The 20058-nt window shown below is 34.6% G+C and overlaps 1 protein-coding gene across 6 annotated transcripts in view; it reads left to right on the top strand.

The window, feature by feature from the left end:
• LOC106671783 (AT-rich interactive domain-containing protein 2) overlaps nt 1-13820 on the top strand; it is a 92561-nt gene extending 78741 nt beyond the window's left edge. The window contains exons 5-21 of one of the 6 annotated variants that reach the window (XM_014402735.2): nt 1233-1451; nt 1527-2119; nt 2179-2343; nt 2404-2755; nt 2817-3051; nt 3137-3371; nt 3581-3661; nt 6399-6599; nt 6846-7047; nt 7128-7538; nt 7616-7899; nt 7967-8523; nt 8747-8906; nt 9082-9246; nt 9781-9831; nt 13477-13568; nt 13626-13820. In XM_014402735.2, coding sequence (XP_014258221.1) covers nt 1233-1451; nt 1527-2119; nt 2179-2343; nt 2404-2755; nt 2817-3051; nt 3137-3371; nt 3581-3661; nt 6399-6599; nt 6846-7047; nt 7128-7538; nt 7616-7899; nt 7967-8523; nt 8747-8906; nt 9082-9246; nt 9781-9831; nt 13477-13568; nt 13626-13731 — 4109 coding nt within the window. In that variant the 3' untranslated portion in view covers nt 13732-13820. Of the gene's footprint in view, nt 1-1232; nt 1452-1526; nt 2120-2178; nt 2344-2403; nt 2756-2816; nt 3052-3136; nt 3372-3580; nt 3692-6398; nt 6600-6845; nt 7048-7127; nt 7539-7615; nt 7900-7966; nt 8524-8746; nt 8907-9081; nt 9247-9780; nt 9832-13476; nt 13569-13625 lie in introns of all 6 variants that reach the window. The other 5 variants (XM_014402729.2, XM_024228848.1, XM_014402731.2 and 2 more) reach the window with 5 other exon arrangements.
• The last annotated feature ends 6238 nt before the right edge of the window (nt 13821-20058 follow it).

Here is a 20058-nt window from a genome sequence, read left to right as displayed (position 1 = left end):
ACCTTACAGTGATGGACGCCGTGTCAACGCCTAAACCGTTGCGGCCACTGACGCCCCTATAAATCTTTAGAAGGCTTGAAAAATAAATAAACAGTAAAAAAATAAACGAGTGATCTAGGTTGTTAATATTTTCTTCCAGTGTTGGTGCTAGATTATAGAGATTCCTACTAAAAAATGCGCCTGAATTAGAAGACTAATTTGGATCATGGAATTTGGCCAAGCTTCAATTTTTATTAATTAATCTAAAACATAATTGCCTTTGCTTTCTACATACTGCTGAATTTCTGGTAGCAGAAATATCCCCTTTTTGTAATCTTCCATCTTCCATCTTCCGTGCTGAGGTCCATGCAAACCAACTCTATGCACATGAGTTGATTAATGGTGAAACAGTCAGGCAGCTATAACAAATATGTATATAAAAAATATGTATTCTTCAAGCTCCAAAAATTGGGGAATGCTTAAATTGCCTCATGGCCCTAGAAGAAAATAACAAGGTTACCTTGAGGATCAGAGACACGAAGGTATAAAAAGTAATGAACAGGGTGACCAAATAACCAAACAACCCCTCACCAATGGGACTGGAACTACTCAGTCTCAGCTAAGTGCGCTGGAGAGAGTATAACAGGCAATAGGACTATACGATGGTGGAATCTTGCTCTTGACGTTGACAGTGGTGTTTCATTCTTCTTGCAAATGGCCCAACAGTGTTTAACATTTCTCGAAAGGACTCACTTCTCATTCCCAGTGACCAAATAGGAAAATAAATGCTTCAGATTTTTTTCCTGCGAAACTAAACAAGCCATGCAGTCCCTTGTTCCTGAGCTTTCATATCTAACCCAGAGTTTGGATTCTTCTTTCTATGCGTTGTGCGATGTACCTGAAATCTCTCTGAGAGCTCTGCTACAGTTAATTTGTCCTCATCCACCAATGCCACTAATAGGTCATTGCTTTAAGGCTCATTTGGCATTCCACAATGAGGCTGGTCTTTTTGGATTCAACTCGCTCCATTATGAAATTCTAAACTGACCTTTGGGATCAACTATCTTTCGTAACCCTTCAAAGGGCTTTTCCCACTCTAGAACTAACAGGGCTAACAGATAATAAGGATCGCCTATAGGAGACCTTTGTAAATAAATGTAAAATTCAAATTTTGAAAAAAAAAAAAAACTTGTGCCACCCCCTTGTCTTGAGGATGATTTTAAGAAGTTAATATTGTTTTGTTTTCTTTACAGAGTCTCTTCGAGAGTACAATGGTCTGTCAGTTGATCTTCATAAGCCTTCTGAATATGAAAAATTGGCCCTCTCGCTGTTATCGCCACTACCGAATGAACAGGATTTTGCTATCAACATCTGCACTTTATTGTCCAACGAAGGTAAACACTGTCTGAAGTTGGAAAAACACCCTCGTCTGCTTCACTTCCTCTTAGCACACGCAGCTGTATTCAGCAATGGTGAGGATTGATTTTTTTCCTTTTCTTCCGGATACTCGGATACTTGAGACTTTAATGAATTGCTTTTTTTTGTAGCAAATTTAAAAGAACTCTTTCATGAGCTGTATGGAAAGGATCGAGGGCATTCGATGCACCATTTGTGGAGAGATATAGTTTCAGACGTCAACATTTTAAGGCTTGCAGACGAGACTAAATTTTATGAGAAACAACACCGCAATTATTCCAGTGGAGAGTCCAGCGATGTGAACAATAAAAGCAACCTTAAGTTGGATCCTGAAGACAATGAGTTGTTTTGCCTTGGAAGAACTCTTGGCGTTCAAGATTATATTGGACAGAGGGTGTGCCAAATAGCAACGATAGTGCGAAACCTAACGTTTTTAAGTGATAACGTCCCCATAATGGGAAGAGACTTGACATTCCTCAGATTTGTTTTGTTATGTTGTAATTCTAATTGGAATGGCTTACACCAAATGGGTTGGGACATGTTAGGAAACATCTCCTCAGAAATAACTATTCAGTCGCCTTTAATTGAAGATATACTTCTTGTCAGTACAAAAGGGCTACTTTCTCAAGACAGAGCGATTATTTTGTCTTCATTGGAAGTTTTAAATAAACTAGGACAGTGCGAAAAGAATGAAGACTATCTGTTGAGATATCTACAACAGGAAGTAAGAATAAAATTTAAATTTCATTACTTCACTGATTAAATGTTATATTTATATTTTAGGTTTACGATCGGTTGTGTTCATTTTTAACTCTTCACGATATAATGCTTTTGGTATATACATTGGAATGTCTAAACACAATCAGTTCTCTTGGTGAAAAAGCATGTAATAACATTTTACGAGTCCGTGGAGCTCTTGATGTACTTGTCTCACTTATAACAGTTGAGGTTTGTAGAGATAAATAAAGCAAAATAGTAACTTATTCTATAATCAACTTTTTCGTTTAGGCACAGAGCTATGGCCCTAAAGCTTGCATCCAAATGAGAGTTGTAGAAACTGTGACTGGAGGAGGGAGTGGTGTGGTTTGCCAGCCGACTCAGTCGAGCACCGTGAGCTCGACAGTTACTGCTACGAGTGTATCACCTCCTGTACAACTTTTGACAACGGCGACGAGTGCCGCATCAGTTATACCACATTTGACACCCTCTCATCCACAATCTGTAACTCCTGTTTCTACAACATCCGTTACTGTAACTGTACCTACACCTGTGCCTGTTTCTTCAATACCGACTTCTTTAACAACACCAGTTTCATTGACAACTCCAGTTACTTTGTCAACTATATCGACTCCTCAGAAAGGTTTGTTTTTTTAATATTTCATTTATTTTTCTTTATAAAGTGGATTTTACATCGTTTTCAGTTTCAATACCACAAACTCCAATACCAGCTTCTCCTGCTACAATATCAGCTCATGCAACTCAGCAAGTTGCACAGGAAAACGAACAGTATGCTCTTGCATGGTTGAGGAATACTTTCGAACTTGTTAGTACTGGACGGATAGAACAAGCAGAACTGTACAAGCAGTATATAAATAACTGTCAAAAAATAGGAAGGAGGGGTGTAATAGCACCACTCCACTTTCCACGCTGTGTCAGGTATGGTGCAAAAGCCATTTTCCCCCATTCAAATCCAATATCAATCAATTGCCAATAATAATTCAATTTTTTTTTTAAATATTAGATCTGTGTTCGGCGGTTCAGTTGGACCAAAACCTACAACTGTTGGTGACATCACTCAACATTTTTATGAAGGCATACAAAGTCGAGGAAAATCATCGACACTAACGGCACCAACAGTTATAAACACATCGCAGATAGTTCAATCTCCTCAGATACAGAGCACTCCTTCGCCCATTCTAAAGGCCCAATTAAGTGCACCGCCAAAACCCACCCCGTCTACCCCACAGCCTGTGAAGGTAAACCATTATTTTTAATAATACGAGTACACAATTAAATCGATGGTGGTATATGGTGTACGGTCTAAACGGTTAAAGAAACCGATTCTCTGACTTGTTAACCCAAGATATTGTTATGTGTTGGGTTTCATGGTTGTTGTGTATTTAGAGCTGTTTCATTTTGCATTTCAAAAAATTCTTTGAATGAAAAAGTGGGGACATTTTCATAGGAGCAGGTTGAGGGCGGGGGAAGTCCACCCCCAGGAGAGCAGGGTACAACATCATTAATCAAAACTCTACTTGCTAGCAAGGTAACAGAACCGCAACATCATCAAGATCAGGTCAGTCCCTGAGAGAGCCAAAGCCGTCTTACATCTTATGGAAATGTTTTTTTTTCTGTTCATTTTTTTTTTATCATTTCTCAAAAATTGCGTTCAATTATTTTTTTTATATAAGCATTCGTATATTCTTAGTGAGCATTAGTTGTGGTAGTAGTAAAAACAATTCAGGAAAACCAATTTATATTTGTTCCCTTAAGAAAGCATAACACTGAAGGTGTAAGTTTGGCTTTCGAGAGGACATTTAAACCTGGTCAGGTGAAAATGATGCATGCATGAGGTACTTCAGTAATGGCATGGATCATACAGTGTTGGATTTAGCTTTATAAAAATCCCTTTATTAGAATAATATTTTTCTGTTTATGTAGTTTCTAATACTATATTTCACAACTAACGCAAGTTTTATTTTGAAAAGAGATGTATTTTTGTTGTTGTTTTGATTATTTCTAATGCATATTTTAAGGTATTTGTATTTTCTAATTTAGTTTAGTAAGTATGGCTTTTGTAGTTAATATATTTTTTACTGTTCTTATTTATGATCTTCATTTTCATATTAATTTTTCCCTGTTTGTTTTTAAGACTATAAAAATTTAACGAAAACTCCCAATGGTTATTTTAATTTTTTATCCTCCCACAAAACACACATTTGTTATTGGATCCTTCACATCTTTTTAGTTCAGAGTGTTGTCTCATTACATATATTGAATGTAATTTGTTTTATTTTTGTATAAATTTTCCTTTCATATTAGTTTATAAAGTAATTATTATTAAGTAAGCGCACTTAATTTTACTGGGGGAGATCCAGTTAATCCCTTAATAGATAAGCTTCGTAAACATTATTTTTATTTGACAATTAATTAAGGTTTTTAGTTGAGATGAAAAAAAGTTAATGGCACGAGAGGGATTCGAACCCACGAATCCAAACCGATTACACGACATTTGAAAAATGGCAAAAGGAGGGAAAACTCATAAGGTGGGGTTGAGATGGGGAGTTGATGTCCGAGTGGATCGAGGTCACGATAGCTCAGGTGGTAGAGCAGTGGCGTATCTAGCCGAAGGTCGTGGGTTCGGATCCCTCTCGTGCCTTAACATCCTTAATTAATTGTCATGTATTAATTGGTCAAGCGGACCACAAAAGTAGTGAATTAATTATTTTTATTGTAGTTGACAAAATTCACTCATTACTGGATATATAATTGGCCAGGTTCTATTTCTACATTGTTTCTTACTTCAATTTTTTCAATTTAAATATTTCATGCATATAAACCCATCCCACAATTTACGTGAATATCTATTTTACCTGGATTTGATTTACACAAACAAAAATTGTATAAATCGAATCTTGAGTTCTTTCTGCATCACACGGTCAACCAACTGAAACCAGTCTCACAATACTGTATAGTCAATTTTACAACTTATAGAAAAATATGTAGTACACAACGTGTGAAATAAGCTCGAGTGAATCAATTCCACGTATAAAAAGTTCCGTGTAAATTGAGGTAAATTTGCATCATGAATGCTGACAGATTTTGAGGCAAAGTCACTTTATAGACTGGTAATCTGCGGCAAAAGGCAAATGCCTTAATTTTGCAATATTAAATCAGACAGTTTTTATTGACTTGTTTCGTCTGGCTTTTTTCTCTGACAAGAGATTTTTCTGCACTTATCTCTCGGTTTATCAAAATTACAATCTGACAATTGTTTAACTAACTGAACTGACAACTGACCGGGAATGTCCAAAGACGTTCGATAGGATTTTGTGCAGTGTGAGATTTCCCAAAATTTATTTGAATTGTTGTTTTTCTTTTTTCTGTCCGCTTAGATGAGTCTTTTTCAACAGAAAATCAATAGTGTAGTGTCCATTTATCAGAATATCTGGTTATTAGAAGTATATTTCTTTTATTAGTTAGTGAATGGAAAATGACAGGATGGAAAAATTGTCCGTTTTTTGGAAGTTCAACTGTATAAAAATACTTTATAATAATGTAAGTCTGTGATTCCTAAGGCACTAATAGTTATGTTAAAATCCTAAAAATTTTATTGTCACATTTCATATCCACAAACAGCAACTGGGAAGTTTACATGTTTTTAGTCATGTAATGATAACTGAAAGTTCTCATGATAAATAGTTTAGTTGATTAAAAAAAAATTGAATCGTAAGAACCTTAACATAGTCAGTTAATTTTTGACATAATTATTTTAAACAAATTAGCTGTCATTTCAACTAGGATTTAATTTGACTAGTAAAGAAACAATTTTGAGTAAAATAATGTAAAATAGTGATTATACTTGACTCATTTACAGTTGATATGTTTTTCTTAAACAACATGGATTGTTGTTCTTTTCTTCTCAAGAATTGTTTACGAAGGAACAATTAACATGTCTAGATAATTTGCATTCCCTTTATTTTATTCTTATAGAATTTTGTCATTTGAAATGAATTTCAAATTGCTTACTTCATTTCTAAAAAAAAAGTTACTGAGAACTAGAAAAATCTTATTTATTTAACATTTGCATTAGTTTTCGTTTTGTAATTAATTCTACTAAATATTCCGTCTGAAAACTCTTTTTAACACCAAAACTGATTTAGTTATGTTTTTTTTTCTTCATTAACAACAAATATTTTGCACTTTGTTTCTTTTTTTTTAATCTAGTTATATCGTTAAAGAAAAAAAAGTGCGTCGATGTATAACACACGTTAATCTTGTAGGTTACACAAAGGCAACAGCAGCAGAGATTACTTCAACAACAGCAATCACCAATGCTTCAACAGCAGCAATCACCGCCACAGTTGAATTCTTTGATCAAAATTGAGGACCAGCCTAACAAAGGGTTACCTTTGCAGTCGGTCATGTTTCAAAATAAGGCTGGCGTCAATTGCAAAGTGAACGGTGTCCGTTGTGATCCCCTGGTATGATTATTTTAAAGTTTACTTTTTGTGTTAGATCTTGTATCTTTACTTTTTATTCTATTATATTCTTGATAAAATATAATTTAACACAACCATCGAGTATGTATTGTAAAATAAACTCTTAAAACAAAATATTCAGTCAAAATTTAAAAGAAAAATTCATATAACATATGCATACTAACGTGTATAATAAAACGTGACCAGGCGATATTAAATGTAAAGTTGCAATCAATTTTCTTTTTACAGGAGAAAGTGGAAAATCCAAATGGGGCTGCATTATTTGTCACGAGCGGTACTGATAATAGCCTGAGTAGACCTCCTCCGCTGACACCGTTGAGCAATAAACTTAACAATACAAGTTCTGTCAGTTTTTTAAACGACGATGGAAATTCCGCCAGCAATTCTATGACATCTAGCACTGGAATAAAGGATAATTTAAGTGGAACCGGTATTTATTATTTGTACTTCTATTCTTGTTAGTTAGACTGAAATTTTGATATATTGTTTAATTGCTATTTGTTTCAAAAGGTGGCGAAGAAGGTGAAAATTCGGTGAGTTCTATGGACGGTTTTCTTCTAAATGGAATTCCCAACCCACTCGAGTTTGAAGATACGAGTAGTAAAGATTCAGTTCCGAAAAGTATGATGCTGGCCGACCTTCTTGAGAAGAATATGGACAAAAATGAACCTCCTGTACTTAACGGATCATTGCGGATAGGGGACAAAGGATTGGAATTGGTTCAGGGAAAGAAAGACATTGAGAAAAATTCTGTCACTGTGAACACTAATCGTAATATCAACGGACTAGAATTTGACTCTGAAAAACTAGACGAAAGTTCAAGGGATAGTTTGAAAAGGCCATCTGACTCGGATGATTTTCCTGAGAGCAAAAGACCTCATCTTAATGGTGATGTCAAAATGGAAGAACCACCAGAAGAAGGTGAAAATTTAATAATAAACACTTAAAAAAATATTTCCTTATATATAATTTTCAGAATAAGATAAACCATAATACAGATGTTTTAGGAGCTGTTTCATCAACTGCTGCAAACTTGTATGCCGCGTTAGCTGCTGATACTTTGGAGGATGAGCCTCTGGATGAACTCACTCCACAGCAACAACCACAACAACAGCAGCAACAACAACAACAACAGCAACAGCAACAACAACAGCAGCCTTTAATTGTTACTTCCTCACAACCACGTCAAATCCTAGTGACAGCTGGTGGCCAACTGACTCAAAGGGTAGTAGTTGGCGGACAACATTATGTAGTCACTCAACCACAAACTGCTTTGGTACAGGTAGGCTTGATTTTAACACATTTTTCTCTCTGAATTTGTACTTATTTACTTTGTTTAAATTGTCTAGGGACAAACTCAAACAGTTTTGGTGGCCCAAACACCCCAGCAACAAGGAACTGCTGCGAAAACCATTATCATATTACAACCTCAAAGTGTGCCCGGTAACCAACACCAAAAAGTGATAGTACAAAGACTTCAATCTCCACCTCCTCCTCCCCTTCTGGCGACGACGTCTCAACCCCAAAATACACCTCTTAGATCTGTAACTCCTCCCAAACCCCCTCCGACTCCTCCATTACTATCACAACCTATTCAGAAAACAATAAAAACTATTAAAACGACTTCTACCCCTGTACTCATGACTCCTACTCTTAACCAATCCTCGACTACTTTAACCTCAACTACTTGCCCTCCTACAAACAACCAAAGTTTACCAGCAGTTGCTATGCCTTCCATACCGGCACCGTGTGCCACGCCGGTTACAGTGACAACTAACACCCTTCTTTCAACTTCAGCCTCGATGGCAACTTCTAACTCTTCGATGACTTCCACATCCCCTGGTGGAATGGTCCCTAAAACAACAGAGCAAGGGCATTTTCTGTGTGAGTGGAGAGGATGTATGAGGTAAGAAACCGTTATATTATTTTTTTTAAGTAAATATTTGTTTTAATTTCCTGACAAATTAATAATAAAAGTAAAACATTACTTTTACTTCTTAATAATTTCTTTATCTTTACATCATAGAAAAAACCCTCTATAAGCCTAACTATTAATTATCACTTGGTCTAATATGGAAATAATATTTGTTGTTAAAATTGAAATTAATCATTAACTTCCATGTTTAAAGGAATTTCAAATCTGGAAATGAAGTATACATGCATGCTTGCGAAGCGCATTGTCCTCAAGGAAGTCAAGAGATTCAGTGCTTGTGGGAAAGATGTGACGCCATGAAGAGAAAGCGCTTTTCACTGATGACTCATCTTTACGATAAACATTGCAATGCTGATGTAAGTATAATTTTTCGCCAATGACACATTCATTACTTAATATAGAGAAATTAATTTTAGTTCAAAATATAACTAAATAAAATAACCCCAATACCACCAAAGGAAATTATTTTGAGGGACTATTTAATAATAATTATAATAGTTAGAAATTAATTTATGTTGCAATTTTCTATAGGTAATGAGGATGATGGCTGTTAGGCGGAAACAACTTTCAGTTACGGGTAGAAGTGAAATTCCTCCTCCTATCCCTGCTGCTCCTCATCCTGGTTATGCACCCAATGCTGCTTTCCACGCAATTAAGCGGCATGCATTGGAATTTGTTAATCCTAAAGAATTACAGGTATTGTGTTTCAAGAGCATTCAATTTTTCTTAATTTTTTTTTTCAGTACTAATTTTGAATAAAAAGGTCTTTTAACTTTTAGTCCACTCTACGGTTTCTTTTAAGTCCTGGCTGTTAAAATTTTCTGTCGAGTTTAACCGCCAATTAAATGTCACACTATTCACACAAAGACGCTTATTCAGGATAAATGTATTTGGGCTACATTTACCAACTATTTAAAAAACCAAATTACCTGTGTAATCAACCTACTCCCTTGTGTACCGATATTACAATTCACTTACAAACGGACATTTTACGAACAATCACTTCTTATAAAAATGACTGCCTCTGGGGTTCATGAGAATTAAAGTGCAAAAGGGGTTACTATAATAAACTATAAAATTTTCAATAATTCAGGATCATAATTTATTTTCAATATTTACTATTGTTGAAAGTTACCAGTCTTTCATTTTAGAGTTAGTTTTCCTTTTTTTCATTACTGACAGTGCAGTTCTTACACTACAGTGATTTAATTTTCGATTTTGTTATAACAGCAACGGGCAGTAAAGCCTGGTCCGATGCCTGTTCCAGTTCAATCAGAACAGGTAAAGTTAAATGTTTTCAGCATGGTGTGAATTCATCATAATGCATCTTGTATACTTAGTGGCACGGATGTAGTTTATTGTTTTGTTTTTCATTAGCGATTTATTTTTTGTGTGCAATTTTATGTATATGTGTAACTAGAAATTGGCTTATTTTTATAATGTGTAATTATATTATATCTACAAAATGAAGTACTCATTCAAGTTCAGGAAAGTAATTAAATTTTTACGTCTCCTACTTTTTTGTAGTATAAATAATTAATGCCACTTAATTTATTAATGTTGTTTTAAGTGCAAATAGTATGACTTGTTCTATGGAATAAATGTCGCAAATTTAAAAACTTATTGTGTAAAATTTTTGTCGTAAACATTTAGCCAGGGGTACTGTAGCATGTTTTTATTTCACTATCACAAATTGTGGAAAAAAATTGAAAATTATTAGTCATATGTTTGATTCATTCACTTGACGCAATTCATTACAGAGGCAATATTTTGTATCCGTAATTATTTTAATCATAGAACAATACAGAGAATATACATGTCAAAAATCAAAAAATCAGCATGAGTTCACTCAAAACGTAAACAAACACAACTCACCAAAATTAATTGAAAATATTTACCTCACACAAATAATCCTTAACATGTAATTGCATTGGGCTTGGTAAGTTTTAAAGGATTTTTTTTTTTTTTTTTTTTAGATTACTCCAAATATTGTCAATTGCTAGCGTTAGATATAATGTAATAAACAATATGTGAGGCTTAAATCCATCATTCCAGTTTGAAATATAGCAGCCCATATACTGCTTGGCGGTTTGAACTTGATTATCCTTTGTGTACTATCCACTCCGCACAGATTGTACTGTTTGTCGGCCTTCTTACTTGCTCTCTACCAATGCCAAAATGAGGTCGAGTGTTGGCAGTGACATAATCAATATGTTCGTCACCAACACCAGTTTTTCTCTCGAAGTGATCATTTCCTAGAAACAAGAAAAATAATAAATTATAACAATTTAAAATGAAAAGAACCAGATTTTTTTTGCCTTCCAGTGATCAGTCACCAACCAGGTTAAGTGACCTGACAACAAATTATTAACAACCAGTGATGGATCACCCTTCCAGGTTCATAACCTGATCAATCACCACAACCAGGTTAAGTGACCTGACAACAAATTATTAATATCCATGATGGATCACCCTTCCAGGTTCATAACCTGATGATCAATCACCACAACCAGGTTTAGTGACCTGATAACAAATTATTAATATCCATGATGGATCACCCTTCCAGGTTCATAACCTGATCAATCACCACAATCAGGTTCATAACCTGTTCAATCACCACAACCAGGTTAAGTGACCTGATAACAAATTATTAATATCCAGTGATGGATCACCCTTCCAGGTTCATAACCTGATCAATCACCACAACCAGGTTTCAGTGACCTGAAAACTAATTATTAACATCCAGTAATTGATCACCCTTCCAGGTTTTAACCTGATGATCAATCACCAACCAGGTTCAGTGACCTGAAAACTAATTATTAACATCCAGTGATTGATCATGTTTCCGGGTTTTTAACCTGTGATCAATCACCAACCAGGTTCAGTGACCTGAAAACTAATTATTAACATCCAGTGATGGATCACCCTTCCAGGTTCATAACCTGATCAATCACCAACCAGGTTCACAGTTGAAAACTAATTATTAACATCCAGTGATTGATCATGTTTCCAGGTTTTTAATAGTTATATAATTTTTACACGACCTGTTTTAGCTTCATGTCCTCTAAAATTGCTAACTTGGATTCAGTGCCCGCAATTAAAATGTCTACTCTCAGTTTCTCCTTGGCAGCTTTAGTGACACCAGAAGTCCCATGTTCTGTAGCTCATATCGGTATCTGATTAGCACATTGTTAAGCTTTTGATGGAGTATCATATGATGGCATCTTTAGAAGACAACACGTTTATCCATACCTTGAATAAATTAGAGTCTAAATCCCATTCCATCTTTCAAAACTCTCCCATCTTGACATCACAAATCCTCACAACACTAGCAACTTTTGCTCATCTTTCTGGCAGCATATTACAGATTCCACATTGAAAGAACAACTGGTCTTTAGAGGCAATGAAGGATTCGACCTGTAGGACATGAGTCATTGATTGAAACAAATGGTAGTCAGAAGGAGCAATGTCTGATAAATATGGCAGGTGGGATAGGATATTCCATTTGAGGCTTTCCAAGCAGTTTTTGACTGGAATTGCAACATGTGGTTGAGAATTGTCGTGTTTCAGCTCAAATTCCTGCTGTTGTCCTTCAAGGCTTTGCTCAAACACGTCAATTTGTAGTCAGTAGCTGTCTCCCATGATGGTTTCATTCGGTTTTAATAGCACATAATATACTACACCTGATTCGAGCAAATACATAAGTTTTGATTGAATATTTGCTTCGCTGTTGATGTTGATGCATGGCTGGGCTTACTACCCCACAATTTCTTCATGGAGTAATGAATCCACTTTTATCACCAGTTCCGATTTGAAGCAGAAAACCTTTTTTGCCTTTGGAACGGCTGTTTGCAAGTGACAAATCTTTAAACGTCTCTTAGCTTTTATTAGTATAGCACTAAATTTCTCTGCTTTTGGACCATTTCCATGGCTTTGACTAAATCACTTGTTGAGCCACTCCCAAAAATTCTGGAAGTTCTCGTGTTTGACAAGAGTCCCACTCATTCTGCATCTTCAAACATTTTTGGCCTTCCTCTATGTTCCTTACCCCCTTGTCAAAATTGCCACTTTCGAACTGTCTAAACCAGTACTCCCAACTAGGGCACAACTTTTGTGTTTGTTCAGAGGTAAGCAGAAAAGTAAAGCTTCTGCACAAGTCAATATATTTGCAGTTTAAAAAACTATATTGTTTATATTTTGACAAAATACCTACTGAGGACTAAAGCCTAACAGTTACTTTAACATGAAGGTGGTTAGGTTACACAGTCCAATGCAATTTAACACTAGTAACGCCCTGTCTCGTAAATCCTTTAAAACTTGTATCCCCAATAATTATAATTATCTTAATTATTTTGGAAATGAGCAGCAGCGTATAACCGTCATGTTTGGTTTGTGTATTACCTTCAATGTACAAACAAGTTGTAAGTGATTAAATTTTTGACTTTTTATCACTCATTTTTGAAATATCTGTATATATTTTTTTTCGGTTCGTGAGAGCGATGATTACGAAGACTAATTTTGTTAGCTTGTAAACAAATGTTTGCTTTATTGTTAAATGTACTAAAAATCATTCTTTTATCATGATAGTTACGATGTTATATATTTTTATGCATGTCATTTTTAGCTGGTGATGTATTAAAAGTTAATTGCTTTATGTTAATTTGTATTAGTTGACAGTTGACTGTCATTTAAACCAAATTTATTAATTATTAAGAATTAGTGCTTAACTATTGTAAATTTGTTTTAACTTGTTTTTTAAAATTATCTTTAGTTCACCTTAACGAGTTTAAATTAAAGTTAAATTTTAGCAATTATAGAAGAAAAATATTAGAATATTTTACAGCTGAGACTTTTTTCATTGAAATCTCTGGCAAATTGGTTAAAAATTTGACAAGATCCTTTTAAAAATTGTTGTTTGTTTTTTAGGATGACAATGAAGGGCCAGTGACAAAAAGTATCAGATTAACTGCTGCTCTCATATTAAGAAACCTAGTCATATACTCAACCCATGGGAGAAGGTAAGACATGTTTTGCTAATGAACTTGAAATTTGTTTCTAATTTGATTAATTTCCAGGCATCTAACAAGATACGAACCTCATTTGGCCAGCGTTGCGCTGAGTAATGTCGAATCGTCCAGAACAATTGCACACGTTTTATTTGATATGAGTAATCCAAGGTGACCCTAACGTTTTTAAGGAGTGAACTATTTTTTCTTAAATTTTTGTATAAAATGTACTTTAATCCTGCACACATAATGCAAAATGTATATTTGATGACTTGAATTCGTCAATTGTAAATTTGTAAATACAATTTTTAAATTTATGCGAAGTATTTGTTCTTGTTAGGGAAATGAACGAAAGAATGTTTATGTAGATATAATAGGGTATTTTACAGAAATGAACTTATCCTTTGTACACAAAATCAGTATTAGGCTACTTCAAATAGTATAAGACATAAATGTGTTTTTCCGCAATATCTGAAAGTATAATTTGTTGTGATATAAGAACAATTTTTTTTTTAAATTTTTTGTGATTATTTATTAATTAAATAACATTAAAACAAAATATATATTTTTACTTTTGTAGGCCCAGTCAAAAATGATTAAATTGAGGCACTGAAGAGTTTATATGTGGAAAAAAATATATAAAGTAAATCTGTAAATATTTGTTCACCAGCATATCCCTTGTTTTTCAATTGTTTAATGAAAAAGGAAAACTTTACAATTTTGTTTTGGTATTTTTAATTCTGATACAGATGTTGTGAATAATGTAACATCTGGTTATTTATATTTGTACATTTATAAAATTGGAATTAATTTCACAGGTTTTTTTTTTATTTTTTATTTAGTTATTTTACATCTACTTAAGGAACAGGCTCCCAGGCTTTAACATACCTTTTCAAATATACATAGATATTTTTAAAATTTGTTAACATTTTGTTACAAAAGCACTTGTAATTGATTGAATTGTATACAAATCATAATTCATAAGAAAATTCTTCTGACCAGTTTTTTGTCTTTGTATTTTTTATTCCTCTTTTATTTCGACATTGTTAACTCTAAACTTTCTGAAATACTGGAAAACTAAATACAAGATAAACTTAAATAAACGAAAGCGAACCCTTAATGTTTAATACCTATAGGCAATATCTTAACTAGAGTGATATGAGTGATAAATGTATGTTTTGTGGACATTTATATGTTATAAAAAGGTTATAAATTCATTAATTTATTTGAAGAAATTAATATAAACAAAGACTCATCAAATCTTAAATAGAAGTGTATAAATAAACAATAACAAATAAAAACATCTGTACAGCCAGAAATAAGAGGAAATAAAATTTTATATATTATTGAATAGCTGATTGTTTTTCCCCAATGTAATCTAGAAATTCATTGCAACACCGTAAAAGAAATTTAATTTTGCGGCCCAGTGCTTGTTCAATTTTGCCTACATTTTAAATTGGTTCTACAAGAGAGAAATGAATTGAAAACATTAAAAACGCCTCGTTTTGCATTCGCTTATTTTCTTCACATTGACAATGTAACCTAACCATTCCTAACCTAACTTAATCTGTCTCTAATCCTAACCCTATCTAACTTTTTAATCTAACTTAACCTAACCCATAGAGATGGGTAAAGGATCGGATTAAAATGGCTTACTCAGTGAAATAAATTGTCTCTTTTTCATTGCTCACTGCTTGCGCCCACCAAATTTATCTTGCGCATAATTCCATGAGTAAACTTTGGTGGGTGTTTTAAATTTCAGTGTGCCACCAGGACCATTTGTAAAGGTTGATTGAATTACAGGGTTGTTATATTAAAGAAATGGCAAACTGTTAAACTTTTTTCTATTATATTTGTTCCATCACACAATCACAAACCAGTTGCCAACTAATCCCTAATTTATGACTGTACACCACCCCCCGAACATGGCCTGATTTTTAACTCTGATGGAATGTGCCCTGAACTGTCCAATGTTGGACTCCGATGGTTTAAGTGGTAAACGAAACGTTTGCAATTCAAAATGGAATAGTTGATATATAATGTGAATTTTGTCTTTTATTTTGTAATGGATACAGGTTTGGAAGACCTGAGTGATTTTGACGCTTTAGATTTCAGCGATGAAGATTTGTACATGTTGACTTATCCCATGACAAGAAGCGAACTTCTTACATTTCTTAGGTAAGTTTTATAATCGCTTTAGAGCTGCTGTAAAAAAATATAACCTAACTCATCTCTAACTCTAACCTTTATTAATCCAACGATTCCTAATCTAACTTAACCTAACCCTAACTCTAACCCTTGTTAACCCAATGATTCCTAATCTAACTTAACCCATCCCTAACTCTAACCCTGGTTAACCCAACGATTCCTCATTAACAACCTAACCCTTCTCACCCCTGTTAACCCAACGATTCCTAATCTAACTTAACCCATCCCTAATCCCCTAACCCTTGTTGACCTAACCAAACCTAATGTAACAATCAAAATTTAACCTTTTCAGGACTGATTGCTATACTAAAATGCGTTCCCGTGCCTAAATTCTCAGCCTTTACCTGACTCCCAGCCTAATTTATCCTGTACCATTCATAGAAATTCGATTAGTTCGCTTTGAAGTACTCTTACTCCTTTTGGGATATACCAATATCGTTCAAAATTTAGATGTAGATATTTTGTCCGAAAGGTTTTCCAGAAAATTGATTCTGTCGCAATTTCTCAAAAGTTTGATAGGCCAGATTGGGGTGAAGGGGGTGAAAAGAGTGGTTTTCTCCCTAACCCCCCCTCACCTAACCTGTACCTAAACAGGTTACTATGTCTTGTTAGTCTAATTAACTAGTGATAGTTCATTATTTCTAGACAGTTGACAATATTTACACCTTAACCAGCCCAGTAGAATTGTTAAGAAAAAGAAAAAAATGTTGGAGTAATTTGGCATACTTGAGAGCTATTGTATCCGTCATTCTGAACCTATGTACACTGATCATATTTCTTCTATGATTATTTTGTACATCGGAGAAGTGTAGCACTACTGTCTGTTAGTAGGTGCTTTCTTCGCAAAATCTGCTTATATTGTGTTGGTTGTCTCCCTAAAATGCCCATTCAGTCCATGGTGACCTGTTAGGATTCAGAGTTTTTGATGCAATCTATTGTTTCTTTCTTTTCGAATCTCACTAGGACGATTTTTGTTTGTTAAAGTACAGTGAGTGAAAAAATAAAAAACTGCAAATCTGAGCGCTTTGATTAAAAAGCAGTAACACTGACAATTGGGTGCGGGAGACGAAGTAGTTTTTGGTAATCAACAAGCAAACTGGCCAGAGGAGGATCTGCAAGATATAAAGGCCCAGAACTTGGGATAACAATCAAACACGGTCCACCATCTCAGAATTGGTCCACAAAAAATCAACAGTAGTGGACTATCTTAAGAGATGCCAGACACAGTAAACCCATAATTCAAGAACAGCTAGTCACAAACAGCAACCATATTGTTAGAGAGGGTAAAACAAGCGATCTATTGTGCAACCTCCATTCTCTCTTCATTAAGCTTAAGCATTTTTATTAGATCCCTAAGCTTTTCCTCTCCCAAAAGTAGGAATGTAAGCCTACATAGGTCTTCGCACTGACAGCAGATTTGTTCCGTTGTTTCTTCTTCCTGGTAATATCTTAATAGGCTTATTTCTGCCTCCAGAGTCTGCTGTGTCCATCAATAATTCTATTCTAGTTCTTGGACATCATAGAATCAGTAGTTCTGCTGATGATTTCTGCGATGGTCTTACAATGAACACTTTTTTACATGCCTCTGTCCTCAAATACATTCCGATTGGATTTAGGAATTATTATTCACCCATTTTTTGATGGATCTACATTTGGTATGCCAAAAAAAGATTAAAGACCGATAGGTCAGCGAAAGGTTTTAACTGTTTGGCACTTGATCGATCTACTGGGGTACCTACTCTCTTGCAGGTTTAGGTTTCACTGAAGGGCATTTCGGCTTTACACCATCTCCTGTGAGGAACAACCACCAATAATAATAAATAGTTAGGCAGGATCTAGGTGGATTGGGAGAAATGACCTAGTCGTCAAACTACGTTGTGGACCAGTCAACACATCAGAGAAGGCAATTAAGTTTCTACAACTTCAAAGTATGGTAGTAGTAGAAATGAACAAACGGACAAAGAAAGAGAAAATCGCAGTGGAGGTAGGAAAAATACAATAAGTCAGAAAGCTGTAGTGCCTGGGGGTGCAAAACCACCCCGTCCTAGCATTCCCTTATCATCATCAACATCAAGCAGAAGTAATGTTTTATTTAAGGACATAGAACGGACGACATGCTTAAGGGTTTTGACCATCTTTAATGTTTTCTTTCTGACACCAATCTATCTCCGAAGACAACGGTGATATTTCACTTTCTTACCAAAATGGCGGCACCTGGTAGGTATTCTGTTCCTACGAAATTATTTAGCAATCGCAACTTGCTCCATCTAACATTTTCAGTCAAAAATTAGAGATGTAATTTATTTTTGTTTTTTAACAATTTCATAAACAAATTAACGTGAATACTATATCTTAAGGGATAATAAAGCCGTTTACAACGGACGAAAAAATCTTGGAGTCGTTTGGAAAAGAGAGGTCCAATAAATTTGGATAATTTTGATATGCCACGTGGTAGAAGGAAGGCACATTTTGCATCTATATGCTTTGTTGATTATCATAAAAACAAAAATGTTCTATGGTATGATTTAAAATAGATAAATCAACAAAATACTGCTTTTTTTTGCATATTTTAACAAACGTAAGCAAAGTAGGACAGAAAAGGTCAAATTTGGATTTGACCTCATTGCCGTGATTCTAGCGTTATAAAACACTTAGATACTGATTTTTCGGAAATTGTAAATTAATTTTTTGACTTATATTTCGACGATCTATCTGTATGACTGACAATACCTAACATCATTTTTCTCAAAACCGATTTTCATGGTTGATAATTCGTTTTAAAGATATTGTCAAGTGTATCTATCTGTATAAAACGTTAAAAACGGACGATCATTTCCCTTAAAAAACTAGGTTAATTTCTGACAAATAATTATATATCTTAAAAGCTACGTTTCTCTTCTTTCAAATGGTCAGTATGACGTTAAAATCATTTGAGCCGTTTTTCGATTAAAGCCGTTTACACAGATTATTCCGATAAGACTTCACAAAACTCAGAAAAATTTTAAGGGTAAAAAATCTATAAATTTAAATTCAAACAAAAATTTATATTTAGTGTGTGATTAGTGACCGTTTGTCGATGATTATTCAGAAATCGTGAGATGCGGTCTGGTGAGACGTAGGTATCAGAAAAACATTTTCTTTATCGTGCCAAGGTTCGATCTGTATTGAGATCATCTTCAGGGCCTGGGATTTACAAACATTGTTTAAATTTAACGAAAACATGTAGGATGTGGAAAATTTTGTATTTAGTGGTCGGTCTCTTGAGGTGCTGAAACGAAATTTCATATTAGTTTCACGAAAAACTTTTTATGTTTACGTGACAAATATTAATTTTTTTGGAAATTTTTTGGTTATTTACAAACTTTGATGGCTTTTGCTATATTTTTATTGCAATCTACATTAAAAATTTATGTAAAACGGTATGTTTACATAGTCGATTGTTTTTATATTAGGCTGTGATCTTATTAGTCATTAAGCCATAAGTATATAAATCAGATTCCAATCAGATAACGATTTCACAACAATTGTAAAAATTTTACGGGTAAAAATCAATAATTTACATTCTAAATAAAAATATTAAAAAACGGAAAATTTCAGCTTTCAAATTTTTTGCCGAAATCAAGGCCTATTCACAAAAAGTGGCGGATACGTGTTCGTTATTTTGGAGAGTAAAATCAACAAAAAAAGGTTTGGCCCAAATCCGTGACACACCAACCTGGTCGTCCCCTTGTAAGTTGTCAGCAGTAATAGCAGTCGTACATAGTCTGTTCCAGCGAGAGGCAAGACTAAGTTGTCTTTCGTTGTAGTCGTGTGTAGTCGGTTCGAATGCGAGCCTGGATCTAGACTGACTGTAGTCACAGTCGCAGTTATAAGCATGTATGTAGTCGGTTCTAGTGAGCAACCGCCCTAAATTGTTTGTAGTAGCTGTCTAACATAGTCGGTTCCAACAAGATGCTAGTCTAAGGTGTTAGTAGTATTAGTCGTACATAGTCTGTTCCAATGAGAGACTAGCCTAAGGGGTCGGCAGTCGCTCGGAGTCGGTTCCAACGTGATACAAGTCTAAGTTGTCAGTAGTAGCACTTGTACGTAGTCTGTTCCAATGAGTCTTAGTCGCTGTCGCAGTTATAAGAATGTAGTCAGTTATAGAGTGGGACCATTCTAAGTTGTCAGTAGTAGCAGTCGTACGTAGTCGGTTCCAACGTGACCCAAGAGTTCCACCGAATTAGGGAAGTTATTCTGGGATGCGAAGGTTGTCTCTTGTGGCGCTGGTAAATACTAGCAATATTGTATATTA

Source organism: Cimex lectularius, unplaced genomic scaffold, assembly GCF_000648675.2.
Source record: "Cimex lectularius strain Harlan isolate CLEC.00 unplaced genomic scaffold, Clec_2.1 scaffold159, whole genome shotgun sequence".
Classification (NCBI taxonomy): Eukaryota; Metazoa; Arthropoda; class Insecta; order Hemiptera; family Cimicidae; genus Cimex; species Cimex lectularius.
Note: the sequence above shows the minus strand (reverse complement) of the source record. Positions and strands in the feature narration are given on the sequence as shown.